This window comes from Medicago truncatula, chromosome 5 (genome assembly GCF_003473485.1).
Source record: "Medicago truncatula cultivar Jemalong A17 chromosome 5, MtrunA17r5.0-ANR, whole genome shotgun sequence".
Taxonomy (NCBI): domain Eukaryota; kingdom Viridiplantae; phylum Streptophyta; class Magnoliopsida; order Fabales; family Fabaceae; genus Medicago; species Medicago truncatula.
Genome location: NC_053046.1, coordinates 36149601 through 36169397, shown reverse-complemented (window position 1 = coordinate 36169397; position 19797 = coordinate 36149601). Strand labels below are relative to the sequence as shown.

Genomic DNA, 19797 nt, shown 5'->3' with positions numbered 1-19797 from the left:
ACCTTTGTAGAATCCAAGTGAAGTTGTCATCTTTTTCAGACGTTATAAAAGCAAAACTAATATAATATGTCTTTTTCTATTGAGGTTACTCTGTATCTTCTTGGTTTAGGTTATTCTTGGTTCCTTTGTACACACCACCCCTTTCATAAGCCAACAATAACATTGGCGCCCTTCTACCACCATCAAGATAAGATTTGTCTATAATTAACGTAAATCTCACCTTTGTTGCTTGTTTATGAACCCAATTAATCATATATCATATATAACTTTCCATTTCTCTTAAGTCAAAAAGTAAGGCGGTGGAAATGGGCTAGGGAGAGCCGGACTTTGTTAGGCCCAAACCTGACCTACTTAAAAAATTACATGCATGAGCCTGACTTATTACCCGTCATAGATTCATTTTTTAAGGCGGCATTTTAAAGGTCCGATGAAACCTAAAAGCTTATTTAAAAGCATATTTTACACTATGCTCTAGCAACACCAATAAGCCTACTACTGAATAGGTAAAATCTTATGAAGGTCTAAAACACATGAATAAGTCTGGTGCTAAATAACGAAATCATACAAAGGTGTAATCACACCAATATACCTGCTACTAAATAACCAAATCATATGAAAGCTTGAGTTTTAAAAATTACAATATCAATAATGGAAGATATATTATATATAGAAAGTTTAATAGGCTGATCTGACTGTCTTAATAGATTTTTTTGTAAGTCTTAGTCTGACCTATTTTTAAATAGATTTTATAAAAAGTTTGAGCTAGATATTTAATCAAATGCACTTGGCCGACTAGAGTTCAAATAAGTTAAGTTGTATGCCCCTATCAAACGACCTAGCATATCTACATCATTGATTCATTATAAATAAGCTTTGAAACACTAGAGTCAACATTTCTATTCACATCAAGAGAAGCATCAACGATATTTAATTTCAATTAGAAGGAGAATTCAATATTTGATTTTGAGTGAACAATATTATCAACGACATTTTCCACCATTACTATAGATAAAAAACAAAACATTGAAAATATTCAACATGGTAAAATACTTTCATTAGAATGTTGAAGATCACTCTCTTATCTCCATTTTTCGTTGTTTATTTTTTATTTTAATTTCTTGCTTAAAAACACTAGATGGCAGGCTACTTTCACAACCATGGGCTGTCACTCTCCATCCTCTCGCCGTCACCGGAGCCACCACATCATCTCTCCTCCACAGTGAGACAAGCAACGACATTCAGCTCGTTCACCAGATTCTCCCCCTTCTTCTCGTTGCTCTCGTTCTCCTTCTACATGAACCAAATGGTTGAAGAGAATTCAATCCAAACACAATCCAAAATGCGAGCATGATAGGAGCCGTGCAGGGGCGGACCTAAATAGGTCATAGTGAGACTAAGAATGATGAAATCTTAGTCTTTTATATTTTTACATAATATAATTACTTTTCATCCACATTTTTAATTTGATCTATGTTGTTTAGTGAAAATGAAATTTTAATATTTGATGAAATTTAAAAGATTGTTGGAAGTATGTTGTGTTTTAGTTTTTTAACTTGATTTTAATGTTGAAAACAAAAATTGTATTGTCCCATAAAAAATCGCATCAACCGATCCAACCCAAATCACATTGGTTTGGTTTGATTAGGTTTAAATTTTATTTTAAAAGTCAACCGAACCTAACTGCACTGCGAACACCCAAGAACGCAAGTACATTGTAAACACTTTCCCCTCACTTTTCACTTCAAGAAGCCCTTTTAATTTTCTCTCATCAAGCACACAACACAACCATAGCAAGCGCTTTTCATTCTTATTAAATTGACTTAATAAGAGTTTTGGCCCTCTATGTTTTAAGAAGTTGCGATTTTGGACCCATAACAAAATATAATACAAAACCGCCCCCTAAGTATTGCCCCTTTTACATTTTTGGCCTCTAGACGAATTTTGACCAAGTCAAAGCTGACGTGGACGCCACGTGTGTAACTCTTTTTTATTTTTTTAATTAGTAATGGCAGATTTATAGATAACTAGAAGAGGAGTGGCAATTTGGCAGGGCAGTGTTCTTCTTCTCTGCGTTTTTTTTTTCTTTCCCTCATTCACCAAAAATCAATAAATCTCCATTGATGCTATAATCAAGTTTGCATGCAATTGGAAAACAACTCTTGAGGTGGGTTTCTTAGGCTTTTACTTATATATAATATATATATGTGAATTCTGTTTTAAAATTTAATTAGAAGTGCTAATGAATTAGCTCAATTAATTGTGTATGTGTGTTCAGCCGCATATCTTAAACTTTTAAGGAGAGAATTTGGATTTGTGTTGGTCTTAGATAGAATTACTCATCAATCATATTTAGTTGGAATGAAAACTACTTTAATAGGACTAAGATTAAGAAAATCTTAGGTTGGACTGATATTCAACAGATGAAGTAAGGATGTTGTATTCATTTGAAGTTCCTACATAGGATGGATTGACAGGTTAATAGACGAACAATGGATAAAATATTATCTGAATATTGATATTGTAGTGTCTGTTGAAGTATGAATTACAAGTAAATATGAATGTGTTAAACAGATTATGTTAATTAATTGAACAAAGAATATAAGTAGTTGAGGATCAAATGACACAAGTCACATTTGACCGTTAACTTACTTAAATGTGAGAAGAAGAGTCGGAATGGTATTGAAATGCAGTCTATAACTTACATCAGGTGGGGTGGCGGTAGCTTTTGCTGATTTCCGCTCGACAGCGGGCTTTGAATTCACAGATCGTGGTGATTTTTCCACAGAAAGACTTGAATTTTGCAATGGAGATGGCGGCTCGGATGCTGATTTGGTCACTGGTTTGCTAACTTTACTTACTTTTGGTGTTGCCGGTGGTGCTTTATTGGAATTGTCGGATGGTTTTGATCTATCAAATTCATAATGTCGACAATATCAGATCAACAAACCATTATAAGAAACACACCACCATTAAAGATAACAAAACACAATTGTTGTATTCAATTTCCAATCAAATAGATGGATCTAAGCCACAAGAAAACAATTCTTATTTCAAATTAAGCATCCAGAATCATTGGAAACAACAGCAGATAGATAGCGATACAAAATTTACAAATCAACAATGTATTGTAAAATAAGCCTAACAAAGCATAATTGTACAAAATCAATACTGAATACGAAACAAATATGATCAGTAAACTAAAAATGTAAACCCAATTTTTGAATTGTACATAGAAAGCATATAGTAACACAAAACACCAAAGTTTCAACAGATGAACATAAGAGAAAAACACATAACTATGAAAGATTAATAATTTAGTCAAAATCATACCATAGCATATCATAATTACTAGATCAAACCTCCTAATAGGTGATTGTTGCTTATTGGAATATTGAAAGGATAGTTTACCTAGCTATGTGTGCCTAACTGATTGTGATAACGATTCAAATTGTGAGGATAGTTTACCTAGCATATCATAATTACTCAAGAGTCTGTCTTGGATTTATTGCTTTGGTGATTGGAATGGAATAAATGTACTAATATTATGTATAGCTTATGACTTTAATTACTCGAGTTATGGATTAAGAAAATGCATTTTTATTGTAATTTTTTTTATGGAGCCTAATCACATTAATCAATCGTGTAGCTGACTCTGCCTAGTAGGTCAAGACTTAATTTTATTGGCTGTTAGTAGCATTTGGCTTAAGAGAAGAAAAATCTATAGGAACATGCTTGAAATTTCAACAAGTCTGGTTTGCATTGAAGATAAATGTTTTAAGAAAGTTTGATAAATCTTGGCTGGGTATATGTTATATGACTTGAGATGATAGCATATACGTCATAAAATTCGTTTAAAAATTTCCTACTGTGAAACAAGTGGCTAGGGTGGAAACGAAGGCTATATTGTGAGAGTCAATGTATGCGGTGATCATACAATGACGGTGTATGGATCAGAATGTTGGTATGCTGAGAGACAACATGCATAGAAAGGACACCCACTTAATGATAAATTTTATTAGTAATGACGAAAGATATATTAGTGTGTTATAAAATGAAGACAGTTGTTGCTTGAAGAAAAGGGTAGCTTCAATTGAAGTCCAAATGGTACTGAATGGTATAAATAGGTTGTAATTTGTAGCTGTGTTGTACAGAGACAGATATGTAAATTTTACCATTTGAAAGAGTGAGTTTGATTAATCAGAGAGAATAATAGTTGAGCAAGTTGTGGTACAAATAGCAATATCAGAGATATGATTTTGAAATGATTAATTGGCTTTGAGAATAGATTTGGATGTAAGTGAAGGATCTTGGAATAGCATGCAAAGCTAAATATTAAATTTTTAATTTTTATTGAGACTGAATGTGAAGGTTTTCTAACAGTTTTTCTGTTTGCAAATGAAAAGAGATCAAGTCTCATTCGTTTAAGAGAAATTTTATAATCAAACCTTGGTTATGGAACTCGATGCGCTCAGCATCTTATTTGAATAAAGTTGAAATTGTTAAAGTAATGGTAATAAAACTGAAATGACATTAGTATTTCACTTTCCTTCTGATCCTTATATTCCCTGCTCATATCTCTATATTTTCTTAAAAGTTTAAAACTTTGTCATTTTGTTCTCATATAGATTACAATTAGTTGGTATAGTTTTTAATGGCAATTTGATTGCTGCATTGGCAGGATTGAAGAGGACGATTCCATTATGAAGATGAAGGCTGCTGAAGAGGCTCTGGAAGAAAAACAGAAGGTAACAATGTGCTTTTTTTACATGGGATCTTGTTCCTGGAATATTATGCAGTCATCCCCGTATCCTTGTGCTTTTGGGGTAGGGGTCAAGCTCTGTCAGATAATTTAACCTGTCGATTAATTTTGGTAATTATAACATGTTTACTCCCTTACACCGTATTGCTAATCTTCATATTGTTCAGCCTTACTCGAGGCTTCTATTGGTAATTTGGCGAGTTCCATATTTTCATGTGAACACTATATTGAGTTGTCCCTTTTTGTTATTCATTTAGATTTAGATTCTTATGGAAGAATCACATCTAACCAAGGTTACCACTTTATGGTTTAGAAATTATTCTTCGCAGCACTCAAACATGGATGCTTTGTACTGTTTGTAGTACTTGCTACAGTTTTTTTCTTTTCTCATTGGCTACCATAATTTTCAATCTGGTTTTCTCTCCCTCTAAGGAGGCTAGAATGAGAAATTCAGTCTCTAGATACAAGTATACTACTGCCAAATTTGTTAGTGAGACTTCATTTCACCATTCAAAAAGGAAAAACAAAAGAGTTTTGAAAATAGGAAAAAAAATAAAAAACACAAACGTACAAAATTTATGACAACATTTATGGTTAGAGCTGTGTTATTTTGGACACAAAACACGACACCTTATCCAATATCGTACAAAATACACTTCCGATTTAGTTTGTTTTCCATCCATGGTTGGAGAAAGTAATGATAACAAATCCGTATGTTTATACAATGTCAGATGTCAAGCTGTGTTGTGTGTCCACAACATTTCTCTGATGGTTATGTTGATAGAATGCAGAGTAAGAAACGTGCCCCTGTTTAGTTTGACAATATTAACTAGGGTTGCATTGCAATTTAATGAAAAGTATAAAATCATAATATGATTTAACATTCAAAGCTAACAATTATTATCTTTCTGTATAAACTATAAAGGAGGTTGCTTTGCAAGGGAAAAAAAAGTTAAGCGACCTGTTCCTGTTTGCTTTTCTGAAATACTCCATCACTTGTAGGTAAAACCTTCGTTTGAACTTTCTGGAAAACTTGCTGCTGAAACAAATCGAGTCAGAGGTGAGAGACTACTTGTTTACATGTAAGGCTATCTATTTTGATTTATTAAGTGAGTTTATGTTGCATTTAATTGTTTGCTAAACAATTTATATTTTTCAGGTGTCACTTTGTTGTTCAACGAACCACCAGAGGCTCGAAAACCTGATATTAAATGGAGGCTCTACGTTTTCAAGACTGGTGAAATGTTGAATGGTAAGTCTTTATAGCTTCTGCTTAAGAGTAACATATTCATTTTTTTTAATATTATAAACAACCTCCATTTTTCTAAAAGAAATGTATATGATTGACAGAGCCTCTATATATACATCGCCAAAGTTGTTACCTTTTTGGAAGGGAAAGAAGGGTTGCTGATATCCCAACAGATCATCCATCTTGCAGCAAGCAACATGCTGTTATTCAATTCCGGTATTTCTTTAATTTACCGACTCCATGGGGGTTTCTTTGTTTGTTGGTGTTTAAGGTTTTCACACGGATTGATTTTATTATATTTATTCTCATTAGGCAAGTTGAAAAATTTCTGCATGTAAAACCCTAACATCTTTGTGATCTGCAATAGACCTTACATAATGGACCTTGGAAGCACAAACAAAACATTCGTTAATGTGAGTGGTCATTATTGATTATCTGATACTTTGTTTTTGCAGGATAGTCCCATTGAACCTCAACGGTATTATGAACTTAGGGAGCAGGATACCATCGAATTCGGTAATAGTAGGTAAGCGACAGGTAGATATTAGTTGTTTTTCATAATGTTCAAACAACAAATTTCTTGTTTGATTTTTAAAAAATATTAGGCAAAAATGTGAATATTTAGCAATGTCCAATTCCATTAAGAAAATTTTCATTATACAGTTATTTTAACATATAATCTGAAGGATTTATTATTAGACCTAAAATGTTGTAATAATGAGGTTTAAGTACTTATTATTGAGGAAAAGAGTTGATGTTATCAGGTCTGAAAGTTTAGAGTTCAGTAATGAAAAGGATTCTGTATATTTAGGACCACCAACTACTCTAAACTTTCAGACCTGATAAAAATAGGATCTTTAGGACTATCAAATGGGAATTTCAGTAATATTCACTTTACAGTTTTATTTAGGATCTTGAGAGTGCAGTAATGAAAAATGAGGATCTTATTTAGGATCTTTACAACTTAACATAAATATTACTGAAAGTTTAGAGTGCAGTAATGAGAAAGGAGGATCTTTAGGTGGAAAAGAGCATCTTTAGGTAAAAGAAATTCGAAAAAAAAAAAAAATTGAACAATATTTGAATCCATGGAACCATATCTTGTTCTGGCCTCCAGCTGGGTGTGAAAACTGTCCGGTAGGACTGCTTTCTGGCTTTTCTCTAGAAGTCTTAAGCTAATCATGTTAATGGAACCACGGTGGATAGAAAGTGAGGCGGTTTTTTTGTTTGTTAGGAGATATACTGGAAGGAAAGAAAGGAAAATAAAACTTTTTATTCTCTTTTTGATTGAGTAGAAAATGAGAGGAATATCCATAAATAATTAAAAAAAAAAGGTGGTGATAAGACTCTCTGAAAGAAACATGATTCCTTGTCATGAACCTGAAAATGATTTTTCGACGTCAGGACATTGTTGATTCGCCCGGATGATTTTTCGACGTCAGGACATTGTTGATTCGCCCGGATGATTTTTAATGTGACTGATAAAATATTCCTGGCTTGCTTTAGTCTGGTTTTTGTTAATGCAAATGAATTTTCTTGCTTTTCTTGTGTTGGTTGTAATGACATTTTAGAGTCCACCAAAAATAAGTTAAGAATCCAAAATGAGTTAATACCATTCAAAGGATGCACATGTAATGTAATGCTTATAAACGTATATTTATTTATTGTGGAATGGTTTTTTTTCTTCTTATTTCAGCCGAGAATATGTATTACTGCACGAGAACTCTGCTTCTGCTTAGTGATGATCTCTCCAAATTTGTACCATCCTGCTCATCAGAAGTGATCAAAACAACATTGTAACAGTAGTTTTTCTAATCAAGTCCAACTTTTGTGTATTCCCTCTTTTCAGATAGGGCAGTTTATCTGAGTTTTTTTAATATTTATACAAGACACAGATTCTAACTCATTCACAATATCAAATCACTCTATATGAAAGATACGGAGGAAGAAACATGAAAACATAAAAAACATATATTATATCATAGGTCAAATATTATCTACACTCCTTTAAATTGTATGATTATAACAAGTTAATTTTTTAAGTTTTTTTTGTTACAAACTGGTCTTTAAATTATAAAATATTTGTATCATTTATCATGTTTTTATTAAACTCGGTTAAAAATGTACATGTGAACATTTAATGTTAAGTTGATATTTCCAAATTCACCGCTCTCACAACTCAAGTTTATATGTGTATTACTCGGGCTTGGTTTGAAAAAGAAGAGAATATAGTTTATAGTATAAAAATACATGCATATATATGAACAAGCATTCAATTTTTTTTAGAGGTGTGATCAAATAAACACATATGAGTAGAAGGAGATGTAGCTGACTCAGCATCAAATCTAGGATTTCAAATAAAATAAAGTGTTCAGTTCTCACAGTTAAATCATTAGATTATATAGCAAGATAAAAAAAGATGATTTAGTGAATTTAGGGTGCGTTTGGCCCTACATCATAAACTTGAACGAGTCGGGAAATAATCCAATATTAGAAACATAACACATCATAAACTTGAACGATACAAAATTGCATAAATATCAATACAAAATTCTCAACCAAAAGGAAAATACCAAATGCCAAATAACAAAAGTACTAAAGATAAAGCATAAAGCAAAATCTAAACATAAAGCATGAATGCAAATATAACTAGAAAACCCAACACCAATCTTAACCTAAATATTAGATGGTTTCTTATCAACATAGTTGTATAGAATCCACTCTACCAAATCTTCCTTCGAATCTTTTAAGGTTATTAGTAGGACTCGATTTTGTTCATCTTTAACGATATTTACATTGATGATGAATTAATGAAGAAGATGTCTCCTTTGCGAAGAACTCGCCAGAATCCATGTAAGATAGCCCGTTGCCGGTGAGACGAAAGAGGGTGGTACTTGCACACACGCTACGAACATTTACTCTGATCATTCGGAGAGAGGCAATTCGGGCTTGTACAAAACATTCGGAGACCTCCTACGAACATGGCACTTCTTGAGCCAGAGGAGATAGCCCAAGTCTTCAGAGATTATATGATCCATGCCATACATTTACTCTGATCAGGGTCAGGTGGCATGGGGTCCGTGGCAGACTAGATCGGGTTACGCATCTTGGTTCTACTGTGTATCTCGTCCGGTGATAAACCATCTAGTGGAGGTTGTTGAGGAGCCACCTCCTAGACCTCCTAATCATGAGGTCATTATTCAGGAGCAATATGCGAGAGAGCTTCCCACCCACTCCAGGTCATGCGGAACATCTACAACATTACCGAGGAGGCGTTGCGTTATCCTTACCCACATCCATACTATCACAATATGATTAAGAGGATCCTGGAGGAGATGTACCCGGTGACTGAACTACAGATTGTCCGAAGGAGGAAGAGGAGAGATGGGAGGAGGGAGAGCCAAAGTTCGAAAGAGGATGGGTAGTAGTTGATAGTTTTTTAGTGTTTTTTTTATTGTATATTTTTAATTTTTTTATGACATTTTGGCTTGATGTAAATTAATGGCACAACATGAACAATTTGTTATAAAGGATATGCATAAGGAAAAAACATTTTTATATGTGGTGTGCGTTCTTGTGTTTTCACGTGGATCTTCGGTTATGTTGATTTTTATTTTTTTTGAATTGGGTATCCTCTTCATATAATTGTCAAGGTAAAATATTTTTCGAGGCTTGTAGTTTTGTTAAAAAAATACAAAAGGAAAATTGAATGCTTATTTGCTATTTAAATTTTATATATCGTATCATATATTATGAGGTGTGTACCAAAAACATGGTATAATTTTTATCCAACTATATATCTTATTTTTATCCAACTTCGTATTCTATCATTTTTCTTTTCTATCTTTCTTTCAAAGAAATGTTTCTTTTCTATTTTGTTCACCAAACAAACCCTTAATGTGTTGGACGGACCATAAACTATGATGAAATGTCATACACCCAATCATACCTATTTTTCTAATAAAAATCATCTTCTTCTTGCCATGCATCCTCCTTACTCTCCCATCATCTTCTTCAATGAATATCATCCCACTTTCTTCTTTGTTATTCACTTTTCTCCATTTCTTTTTACTTTCGATTACTCCATCTTCTCATTCCTTGCAAATAATCCATCAACTATAATGATCTATTTTTCCATATTCAAGTAAGCCTATGTTGTAGAATCCATAAGACTCACGATAATATACCTTTTTCAAATGTGCTTATTTAATACGAAATGTATTGTATTATTACAAATTAAGAAAAGCGAATTGTGAGTGAACCAATTAACCCGTATCTTTTTTCTTCAAAAAAATTAACCGTATCTTTGTCAAAAATCATTCGAGAGTTAGGACACGTTTCCATAGTTGCATATTCATGTAAACTTCACTAATTAAATTTCGTAACATTCAACATACGCTTATGTTAAATGGAAGAATAACTTGAGAGTTGAGTGCTCTAAACAAATTTAGTGGGCAACCACATACATATGTCGATGTTTCAAATATCTAATTGACTACTCTATGCAATATGGTGGATAAAACTCTTTTTTTTTAACGTCGATGAAGTGGATGTCAAACACCACCTAAAAATCACATAATTGCAAGATCTCGGATTCAAATTCAAATGAAAGTGTTCAATTTGATAAAAGCATCATTGTCGATAAAAATAAATGTTTAAGACACATAAAATATCTTGGAGTTTTATAAACACACATCTAAATCAAATCCTTGTCTCATAAGTAAAAGATAAACCCAAATCTTTAGATACTCAATTTATAGTTGCAAGTTATTTTCACAAAGTACAATTAATGCAAAAGAATGAGAAGAAATTGAGGACAAATGAAATGCTTTGGGGCCACTACCACTAACAAGCATATATATCCAATCCCTTGAAAACACATGTAATTTTATTTATGAAGAAAAATCTAACTCTCTTTTTCTTTAGACAGCTTATGTCTTCTTCATAAAGCTTATGTAGTCCAAGAGGGAGACATTTATGTTACATATCACTCTCGTAGACAATTTGCATAGTACTCTTTTGTCCATAAATTCCATCTCACCTAGGACCCCATTTTCGTGTACAATTTCAATTCAATGTCATTTCATTAGAAAATTTCAAGTCCATGCACTCATGAAACACGGAGACAGAAATATCACGTATGTTTTTTCCACTAGATTACGACAATTGTTAGTTGAGGTTGTTCCGTAGTTAAGATGTTTTTTACTAACTTGAGTTATTTCTTACTTGGTAGTTGGTTTTCTTTACCACTAATTACTTTAGTTTATCATTTGTAATTTTTGAATTATTTTTTACTGACTTCAAAACTTCAATGACTAGAAGTTGCCTTCTAGAAGTAGAAGTTAACGGTCCTCTCCACCCTCACGCTTAAAAAAAATGAAATTTTTACTTTTAAGCGACAAATTTAAAATATGTTAGACCGAACTAAAGATTTGGTCTAACATAGATTTGATATAGACTACTCAGAGAGTTATATTGATGGTACGATCTATATTTACCAGAGGGTTAATTGATAAATAGACTTAACTCTTTTACATAGGAGAGAGATGGGTAAATGGGATTGGATTGGAAACCATGTGATAAAAGGGATCAAGAGGAAAGTATAGGTATGGGCTTATTAATTATGTATAGAAAACATTGGGGGGGTCATGTGCTAAGAATAATGACGTATGAGGAAAAAAAATACTTTTAATTCAAACAAAATTTAACCATACTAAAAACCTTCTATTTTTAAAATCTTTGGGCTCTTAGCTAGCACATGTAAGTGATTCCATTACCTATGGGACACTCAGTACTATGATAGCTCAAATCAATATAAAGAATACATAAAGAGTAACTTTAATTTCATTGCCTTGGATTCTAATTTATATGTCAATGAAATCATGTGGTTTTTGAGTATTATTGACTCAAGCACAATATGGTTTTAAATTTCCATACTCATAATTTGCGCCTCAATTGAAGCTAATTTTTAGTTATATTTTTTTTACCACTAAAAAAGAAAATCTTTACAATTTCTACATGAAATTTAGGACCATGCATAAGGCTGTCATAAAGATATTTTTACTGTGTGACCATGAAGATGAATATCATGCATGTCTTAAAATTGTGAGTGCCAAAGCTTTCCCAGTTAGCTTTTATACTTAAAAGGAAAATGATCATGTTCAATGGGGGGTAAAAAATTCTTTATCAAAAAGTGAAATCCCCATGTAATGATTAAAATTCAAAAATTCCCAATGGGGTAAAAATGAAGAGAATGATGATATATATTCATCTTCTCATCAATCAATGAACACTGTTTTATTCATAGTACCATTAATGGATTGCTAACACAATTTAAAGCCTTGCAAACAAAGCTTGCTTCCACTTTGTTATTGTACTTAATTACTTAATTACAATTTCTATATGTTTTTCATTTTCAAAAAACAAAATTATGACTTTTTTCGACCCTACTGACATATCCTGAACTAGTAAGAGTGAGAATATGCGCATATATAGTCTTTAAAAGAAACCACATTTTCTTCTATTCAATCCAAAGATCATATAACAATACTTGATAAATATTAGTATATGTTGAGATTGGGTGAGTTTAATGAAATTACTGTGATTTTGTTTAAGCTCCGAGGAGTCTCACCGAGCATTAACATATTTCTTAATTATTCTCATAAAAGATATATCTGTAAACTGTAATATCTACATATATAGTATCCATGTTTAATCAAATTTAATCGTTTTTCAATCTTTAAAAAACTACACCTTAAAACCAAACATGTGTATCTAATCTATTTGTTATGTACGTGGTGCTGTATATACATTTACATACGGTTTTTAAAAAAAGGTCCTAAACGCATTTTAGATTACCACATATTAAAGCTATTTCATATCATTAACCACAAAGCAACTGTGGTTGAGATCGCACCAACCAATAGGACCACAATTCTCTGCAACATCATTAAGACACAAACCATGATTTGAAACTATATTACACAAATTGACATTCATGGAAGAAGAAAAGTTTGGTAAAATATAGCATAAATATGGGATGAAAAAATAGATAGACCCAGTTGAAGAATAATTTACCTCGCAGAGATCCAGTTATTATTATTCATGAATAATTTACCTGAAACATTTGGATCTATGGGAAATTTAGATTAAGAATTCAACCATGCTTAAAACCATGAATATATAACTTGCATCTGAAAAGAATATAAATTAAGAAAGAAAAAGGGCAAGAAATTAATGGATTAACTGAAGAATTTCCTTCATCTCAAAAAAGAAAAAACTTGAAGAATTTCCTTGGTAAGTGCAATAGGGCTAAAAAATAGGCTAAAAATATGAACTTACATGAATGATGTCACTCTTTTTCATCCACTTAAAAGCATTTGCTATATGTGAAGAATTTTCTTGAGTTTGTTGATGTGCATAAGTTGTAGTAGAAGCCACCAAAGGATGAATCCAAAGGGATAGCATGATCCCAAATATTATGAGATATTAAGGAAATTAAGTTGTTAATTAAGTAGCTAGGGACTTAATTAGATTTGGGATCAATGCGATCCCTTTGGATGCCTCCTCCAGTTGCAATGGATTAATTATAACCAAATCTTGAATATAATTCTTCTCTTTTCTCTCATGGCTGAAAGGAAATTGAATGGCTATGAGTTTGAGCCTTTGAAGAAGAGGCTTTCAATGTAAAGGAGAATTGGTCCTTATATAACAACAAAGACTCTCTCTTCTCTTGCCACACCATCATTTTTTATTTGTTTAAATATGTAAATTATGAGAATTTCTATAGTATACTCGATAATTCTATATGTAATGGTATGTTTGGTTTTTGAATTATTAGCTAAATGAATATATTTTTTAAATTATTTTCTATAAATTAAATGAATATTTTTAAATTATTTGAGCCTTTGAATTATTAGCTAAATGAATATTTTTTTACATTATTTTAGATATTATATTGTGTAATTTTTGTTTTAGTCCTTCTTTGAGTGACTACAATCAAATAACATTGATAAAATACCAATTCTAATATGAAATAAATTGTGCAGAGACAAAATAAAATATCAATGACTAAAAATAAAAATTTGTATATTTACAAGAACTAAAAATAAATATTTACAGAGACTAAAAATAAAAAAAATAATATATATTTACAGAGACTAAAAAATACTTAGACCTTTTTGATTTGAGTAATCTAAAACTTTCTTTCTTGAAATTGTAAATTTTATGCATCCCTTCAAGTATTTTGAAATTGAATACCACAATTTTAAAGGTATATGTTTTTATTTTCTTTCGCATTTTTAGGGTGAGAGGTGATGCCCGGTGCAAGGGGCAAGAATACTTACAAAGAAATTTATATATACTCACCTAAAATTATTGGCGTAGTTAGGACCTTCAGATCCATATGTATCGTTGAAAATATTTAGATTTTTTCTCAATTTTAATAGATATTTTTAAAGAGATATTTTATAGATGAAAAAAAATTCCCTCCATAATGATAATGTCTATGTATTTATTTCTGAATTTCCATTAATTGGTAGTATTTATTAAGATTTGCAGAATAATCTGAAAATGTTTTGCACAAAATTATGATATTTTATTAGATGTAGACCCCATTCCCAAAAAATCCAGACATATGGAAAGAAAATTTACCCGACAATGGGTCACCTATCCATTATTGGAAATTCTCTACAAGTGGCCAGCAATATATTTGTTAGAATTTCATTCTCTTTCTTCACCAAAAAGAAAACACAAGTGATATGATTCTCAATATTTTTCCCTCTTTATTTAAATGAAAGATTTGTGGTCCAAACCATGTTCCCACTGACGCACAATGAACACTAATATTACTTTTTTCACAAGGTATACATACATTATACTATATATTACAAAATTATGGCACATTGTTTATATGCATTAATAGATATTTTTTGTCAAAAATTATTTACTCTTTTTTTTTGTTTGAAAAATATCAATAATGTATATTGGTCAAAGATGCTTAACACAACACATTAATTATCGACAGTTGAATTAGTACAATGTGTCATTTTTATACTGCTAATGACCATATGATTTAGTGGTACCATACTTTTAAAAAGTAGGAATAATCGATATCATGTTCCCATTTCTAGTAAGTTTCCATGTTTACACTCAATCATCTTTTCCCATCCTCTTACATCAAAATCCAAAGATCTGACTTAACCGGAAAATTATATTTCTACTTTTTTTTTTGTTACTATACATAAATAAATTTATCGTTTAGTATGTCTTTTCTTTTTTCTTGCTTAATATATTATATTGTTGTAAATAATTAGACAATGTCCAAACTGGATAAGAGTAGGAGATTTTGAATTCCTAACCTTTCTTGTGGTGTCTGCTTGAATACGAGTAATAATATATTTTTTAAGAAATGGGTAATTTAGATATATTGCTAAAAAACAATATAGATTAAAATGAAGAGAAAGAATAAGAACACAATGAGAATATAAGAAAATTTATACAAAAGTTTTTATAAAATAGTTGTATAAATATCATTTTTCATTGAATACATTGACATCTATATTGGCACTTCTACTACTCTTACGCAAGGCTGTCTTGAAAATTTTGGAGGCCCTCTTTTGATTTCGGGTCTTCAAAATTTTGGATGTCGGAATTAATATATGTAAGAATTTAGACTCTTAAAATTGGTATATACATGAATTTATTATATTCTAAAAATTAGCATATATGCAGAAATTTAGGCCCTTAAAAATTGGTATATGCAGGAATTTAGACTTAATGCTCAAAATTTAAGATTTATTGATATGAATAAACCCAAAACTTTAAATTTAAATAGTATTTAGATACTTAAATATTTCTATTTAATGTTATATTTTTTTTAATAAATTTGGACCCCTAAAATTTGAAAGTCATGTCCATTAGAGCTGCTTGCACCTACCAATAACTGACCCTGCTCTTAAGTTATAACTAAACATATAATGAGCCCTAACTCATATGATTTATCAATTTTTTGAATTCTGCTCTTCACCCATCACATTTCGCTCGCACCTTGCAGCCATGCCTAAAATGCCCCTGCGCTAGTTAACTACCGCAAGTGTAAACTTGTGCGCAAGTTAAATAGCGCGGCGCATGTTAAGTGGCGCAAGTGTAAACTAGTGCAAACTTTAAGTGGTGCAAAGTGCCTACTTTTTATTTATTTATTCAATATGGTGCAAAGTCGAAAATATTTTATTTATTCAATATGATTCAATAAATTATTTTATTTAGTTAATATGGCGCAAAGTCTAAATATAAATTCTATTTTATTTTATTCTAAATTATTTATGCATTTAAAATAAATTTGATTTTATACTAATTCAATTTTCATTCTAATTTATTTATTCATTAAATGCAAAATTAGAAAATAAAATTGATTTTATTTATTCAATACATAAGTATAAACATAAAATAAATGCGAAAAATAAATACAAATAAAAAACAAAATTAATAAAAATAACTCTCATTTTATTAATATGATTCAAACATTACATTATAATACATATATTTTACCCTCTTCGGTATATGCCAATAGCTCTTGGGGAAAATAGTGATCCGTCATGTTGGGGAAACAAACCTAATTTTATCTCAAGGGATGATGTCCTTTTCCCCAACTTAACGGACCACTATTTCTCCCAAAAGCCACCGATATTTACCTAAAGGGGTATAAAGACCCTAGAGACTATAGAAGCAAAGAAGAAGAAGAGAAAGAGGGGGAGAGAGTGGGAGGAGAAAATGTGAGAAAAAGAGGAAGTATGTGAGGGTTTTTATAGGTGATATAAGGTATATGACACTTAATGAGGTCCAAAAACGTGTAAAATCCAATTAAAACCATTGACTACCGTCCAAGAAACGTTTGTGCTTCAGTTTTTACCACCAGCCAACTTGTGCAAGTTAACTCGCGCATAGGCTCAGTGGTGCACGACTTAAGTCACGCATAGATTGTGAGGTGCGCATGTTAAGTGTTGCTGCATTACTTAACTCACGTAGGGTTGTATTTGAAAAAAGTGCAGGGCGCGAACAAAATGTGTTAGATGAAGAGTAGAATTCCAATTTTTTTAATCAAAAGGGTTTAAGCCCAAAAAAAAATTATCAACTTTTATAATCAAAGGGGCTTAAGCCCCAAAGAAAAAACAACTAAAAACCTTTAGGAAACACAATTTATGAAACATCAAGCAATAAAGTAGAAATCTGCTACATGATTGATCAACTAAACTATTATAAAATAATATCTTATTTGTTGGAGAGTGCTATTTATTCACAAAGTTTTAATTAGTATTCCTAACCTCTAACTGGTTGGACACAACAGAAGAACTATCTCAATTTAGAGAAGAGAATTTCTCAGATCACTTTACCTCCATTGAAGATCCAAACCATTGAATGTATTCTCTCTCTTGCTTTCAATATTAAATATTTTTTATCGTTTATTTTAAATGGTTGAGATTTCGCTAAATATCTCCAATATTATTTTGAATGGTTGAGATTTCACTAGATCTCTCCAATCTGAAATCACTCAAAACTAGTGTCAAGTGACTTCTCCAATATGATTATGATTGTCTTTGATGAAAAGAAGATACGCTAATTTCATCGGAAAAGGCATCATCAATAATATTGAGATATTTAATTTACAGGTAGAGATCAAACTTGATACTCTGAATTTGCAACACTCAAATACACTATGCTAGACTAGACCCTAATGACAATAACGAGTTACAATAATATACAATAAGTAATAGTGGGGAGGAGATCCTCTCCCGTGACTGCACTGTCTAGTGAAATCTAGTTCATTTATCTTTGTTTACTAATTGTATATTTAATAATTGAAAAGAAAAAGAACGACAAAGATTAACATTGTAGGCCTTCCATTGAAAACCTCACGGGAGAGAATCCCAGTCCTTGATAGTGTATCTATATATATGTGAAATAAGAGAGATTGATGACACGAGAATGTGAGGGTTATGTACATGAATAAGTGAAACAACGAGAGCCTTTAAATTAAATGAGATTAATGATTATGATTTGGTCTTAAAATAACGTTTGACATCCGATATTAATAGATTCTAACTCATACATATACACTTTTTTTTTTTTTTTTTTACAAAAAAGAAATTTAGAGATCACCTGCAGTTGTATAGAGAACATTAGTATAGATAATTATTATATTTTTTAAAATAATTTCTCGATGTACTCTATACATGCAACTATTGGGACTAATTCCTTTGAAAATTTTCATCATATTCAAAAGTTATCTCTCTTAAATGATAAATTTTTATACGTTGAAGTCATGATCAAACTCATAATGACCACACTCAGGACCACACTTAGGATTCTAGATGTTAATTTACCAGTCGGACCACACAAACTTAATTGGTATTACAAATTGATTAATCAGAAGAAAGTTTTTTCTTTAATCACATCCTTTTAATGGGCAGACAAATACATAAGGATCACCCAAAAGAGAGGCATTTGTTTCCTTCCAATTCATCATCCTAGTCCTAGTAAATTTGCGAGAAATGATATTTGTACAACCACTTTATTACAACATTTTCACAACTTTCTCTCTCATATTCACATTATATTTTTATTCTCTCTCTTCCTTTTTTCTCTCTCTATTGTTTTGGACCAATAAGAAGAGAGAAAATAAAAGTTGTCATCAAAGTTATCCCAAATAATTGTACATATATCACTACTCTAAATTTGCACATGGGAGACACTATTAATCTTGTAATTTAGCTGTCTAGATCCTTGCAATCTTTTCCTTTCTTTTTTTATTTCTGATGTAAATCTTTCCCACATGATCAGGGGCCTCATCAACCATGCTTATGTTATCACCTTTCAAAAACAAAAATGCTTATCAATCAAATATTCCTATTATTCGTAAAGCTTGAGGACTAAATTTGTCTTCTTTACTATGCAACCCATGAAACCAAAGAGTTCAACTTTTATCAAAATCTCCACGTGAAACTGTCTTGTGATTTACCCATAAAAAATCTTGTAGTGTTATGAAGATCTTTGTAATTTTATGATATTTGGTGGTTATGATAGGATAAGAAGTGATAGAGAAAATTACATGTTTCTTCTTTTAAATATGCTTGAATTAAACATTCTCTTTAGTTTACTCCATCTTTCTGAGAGAAACTTGAATTATAATACTCTTTTATGTTAAAATAAACATTTTTTCTCCTTAATGATTGTTTTGTTATATCTAATAACCTAACAAAAAAACAATCTAACACACTCCAAAGAAAAATAGTGTTGCAGATCCATTATAATATATTTAAAATTTGAATGCATATTTTTCTCTATTTTTTTATTCGCAATTTCATTAACATCCAGTTTTAAATGATATTATAAAATATGAAACGACACAAAATAAAATTAATATATATTAATTTTTTTGAGAGTTGATAAAAAAAAGGTAATTTAAAAGTGAATTTTATATTCTAAATTATAAAATTAATAATAAAATATTTAAATTAATTATCGTTGATATTTAAATTATATAAAAAAATAAACTTATTTTTCTTAAATATAGTAGTTCAAAGTTAGTAGAAATGATAAAAATATTTATGTTAAAATAGACAGCGGTTCAAAGTTAGTTAGTAGATATCATTCCTTAAAAAAAGCTAGTAGATATAATAAAAATATTTATATTAAAATAGATTAAAGAGTAGCATATTTAATTGTTAAGGATAATGTTATAATTCAAACATCTCATAAAAAAAGAAAGAATAAGTTTTACTTTTCGGTAGAG

The 19797-nt window shown here is 30.9% G+C and overlaps 1 protein-coding gene across 1 annotated transcript; it reads left to right on the top strand.

The window, feature by feature from the left end:
• The first annotated feature begins 2036 nt into the window (after nt 1-2036).
• Nucleotides 2037-7914, top strand: LOC11406068 (FHA domain-containing protein DDL). The gene is made up of 7 exons (XM_013598786.3): nt 2037-2164; nt 4679-4745; nt 5762-5819; nt 5919-6011; nt 6110-6224; nt 6464-6534; nt 7705-7914. The coding sequence occupies exons 2-7, from the start codon at nt 4701-4703 to the stop codon at nt 7806-7808; spliced, it is 486 nt and encodes a 161-aa protein (XP_013454240.2). The 5' UTR covers nt 2037-2164; nt 4679-4700; the 3' UTR covers nt 7809-7914.
• Nucleotides 7915-19797: the final 11883 nt, after the last annotated feature.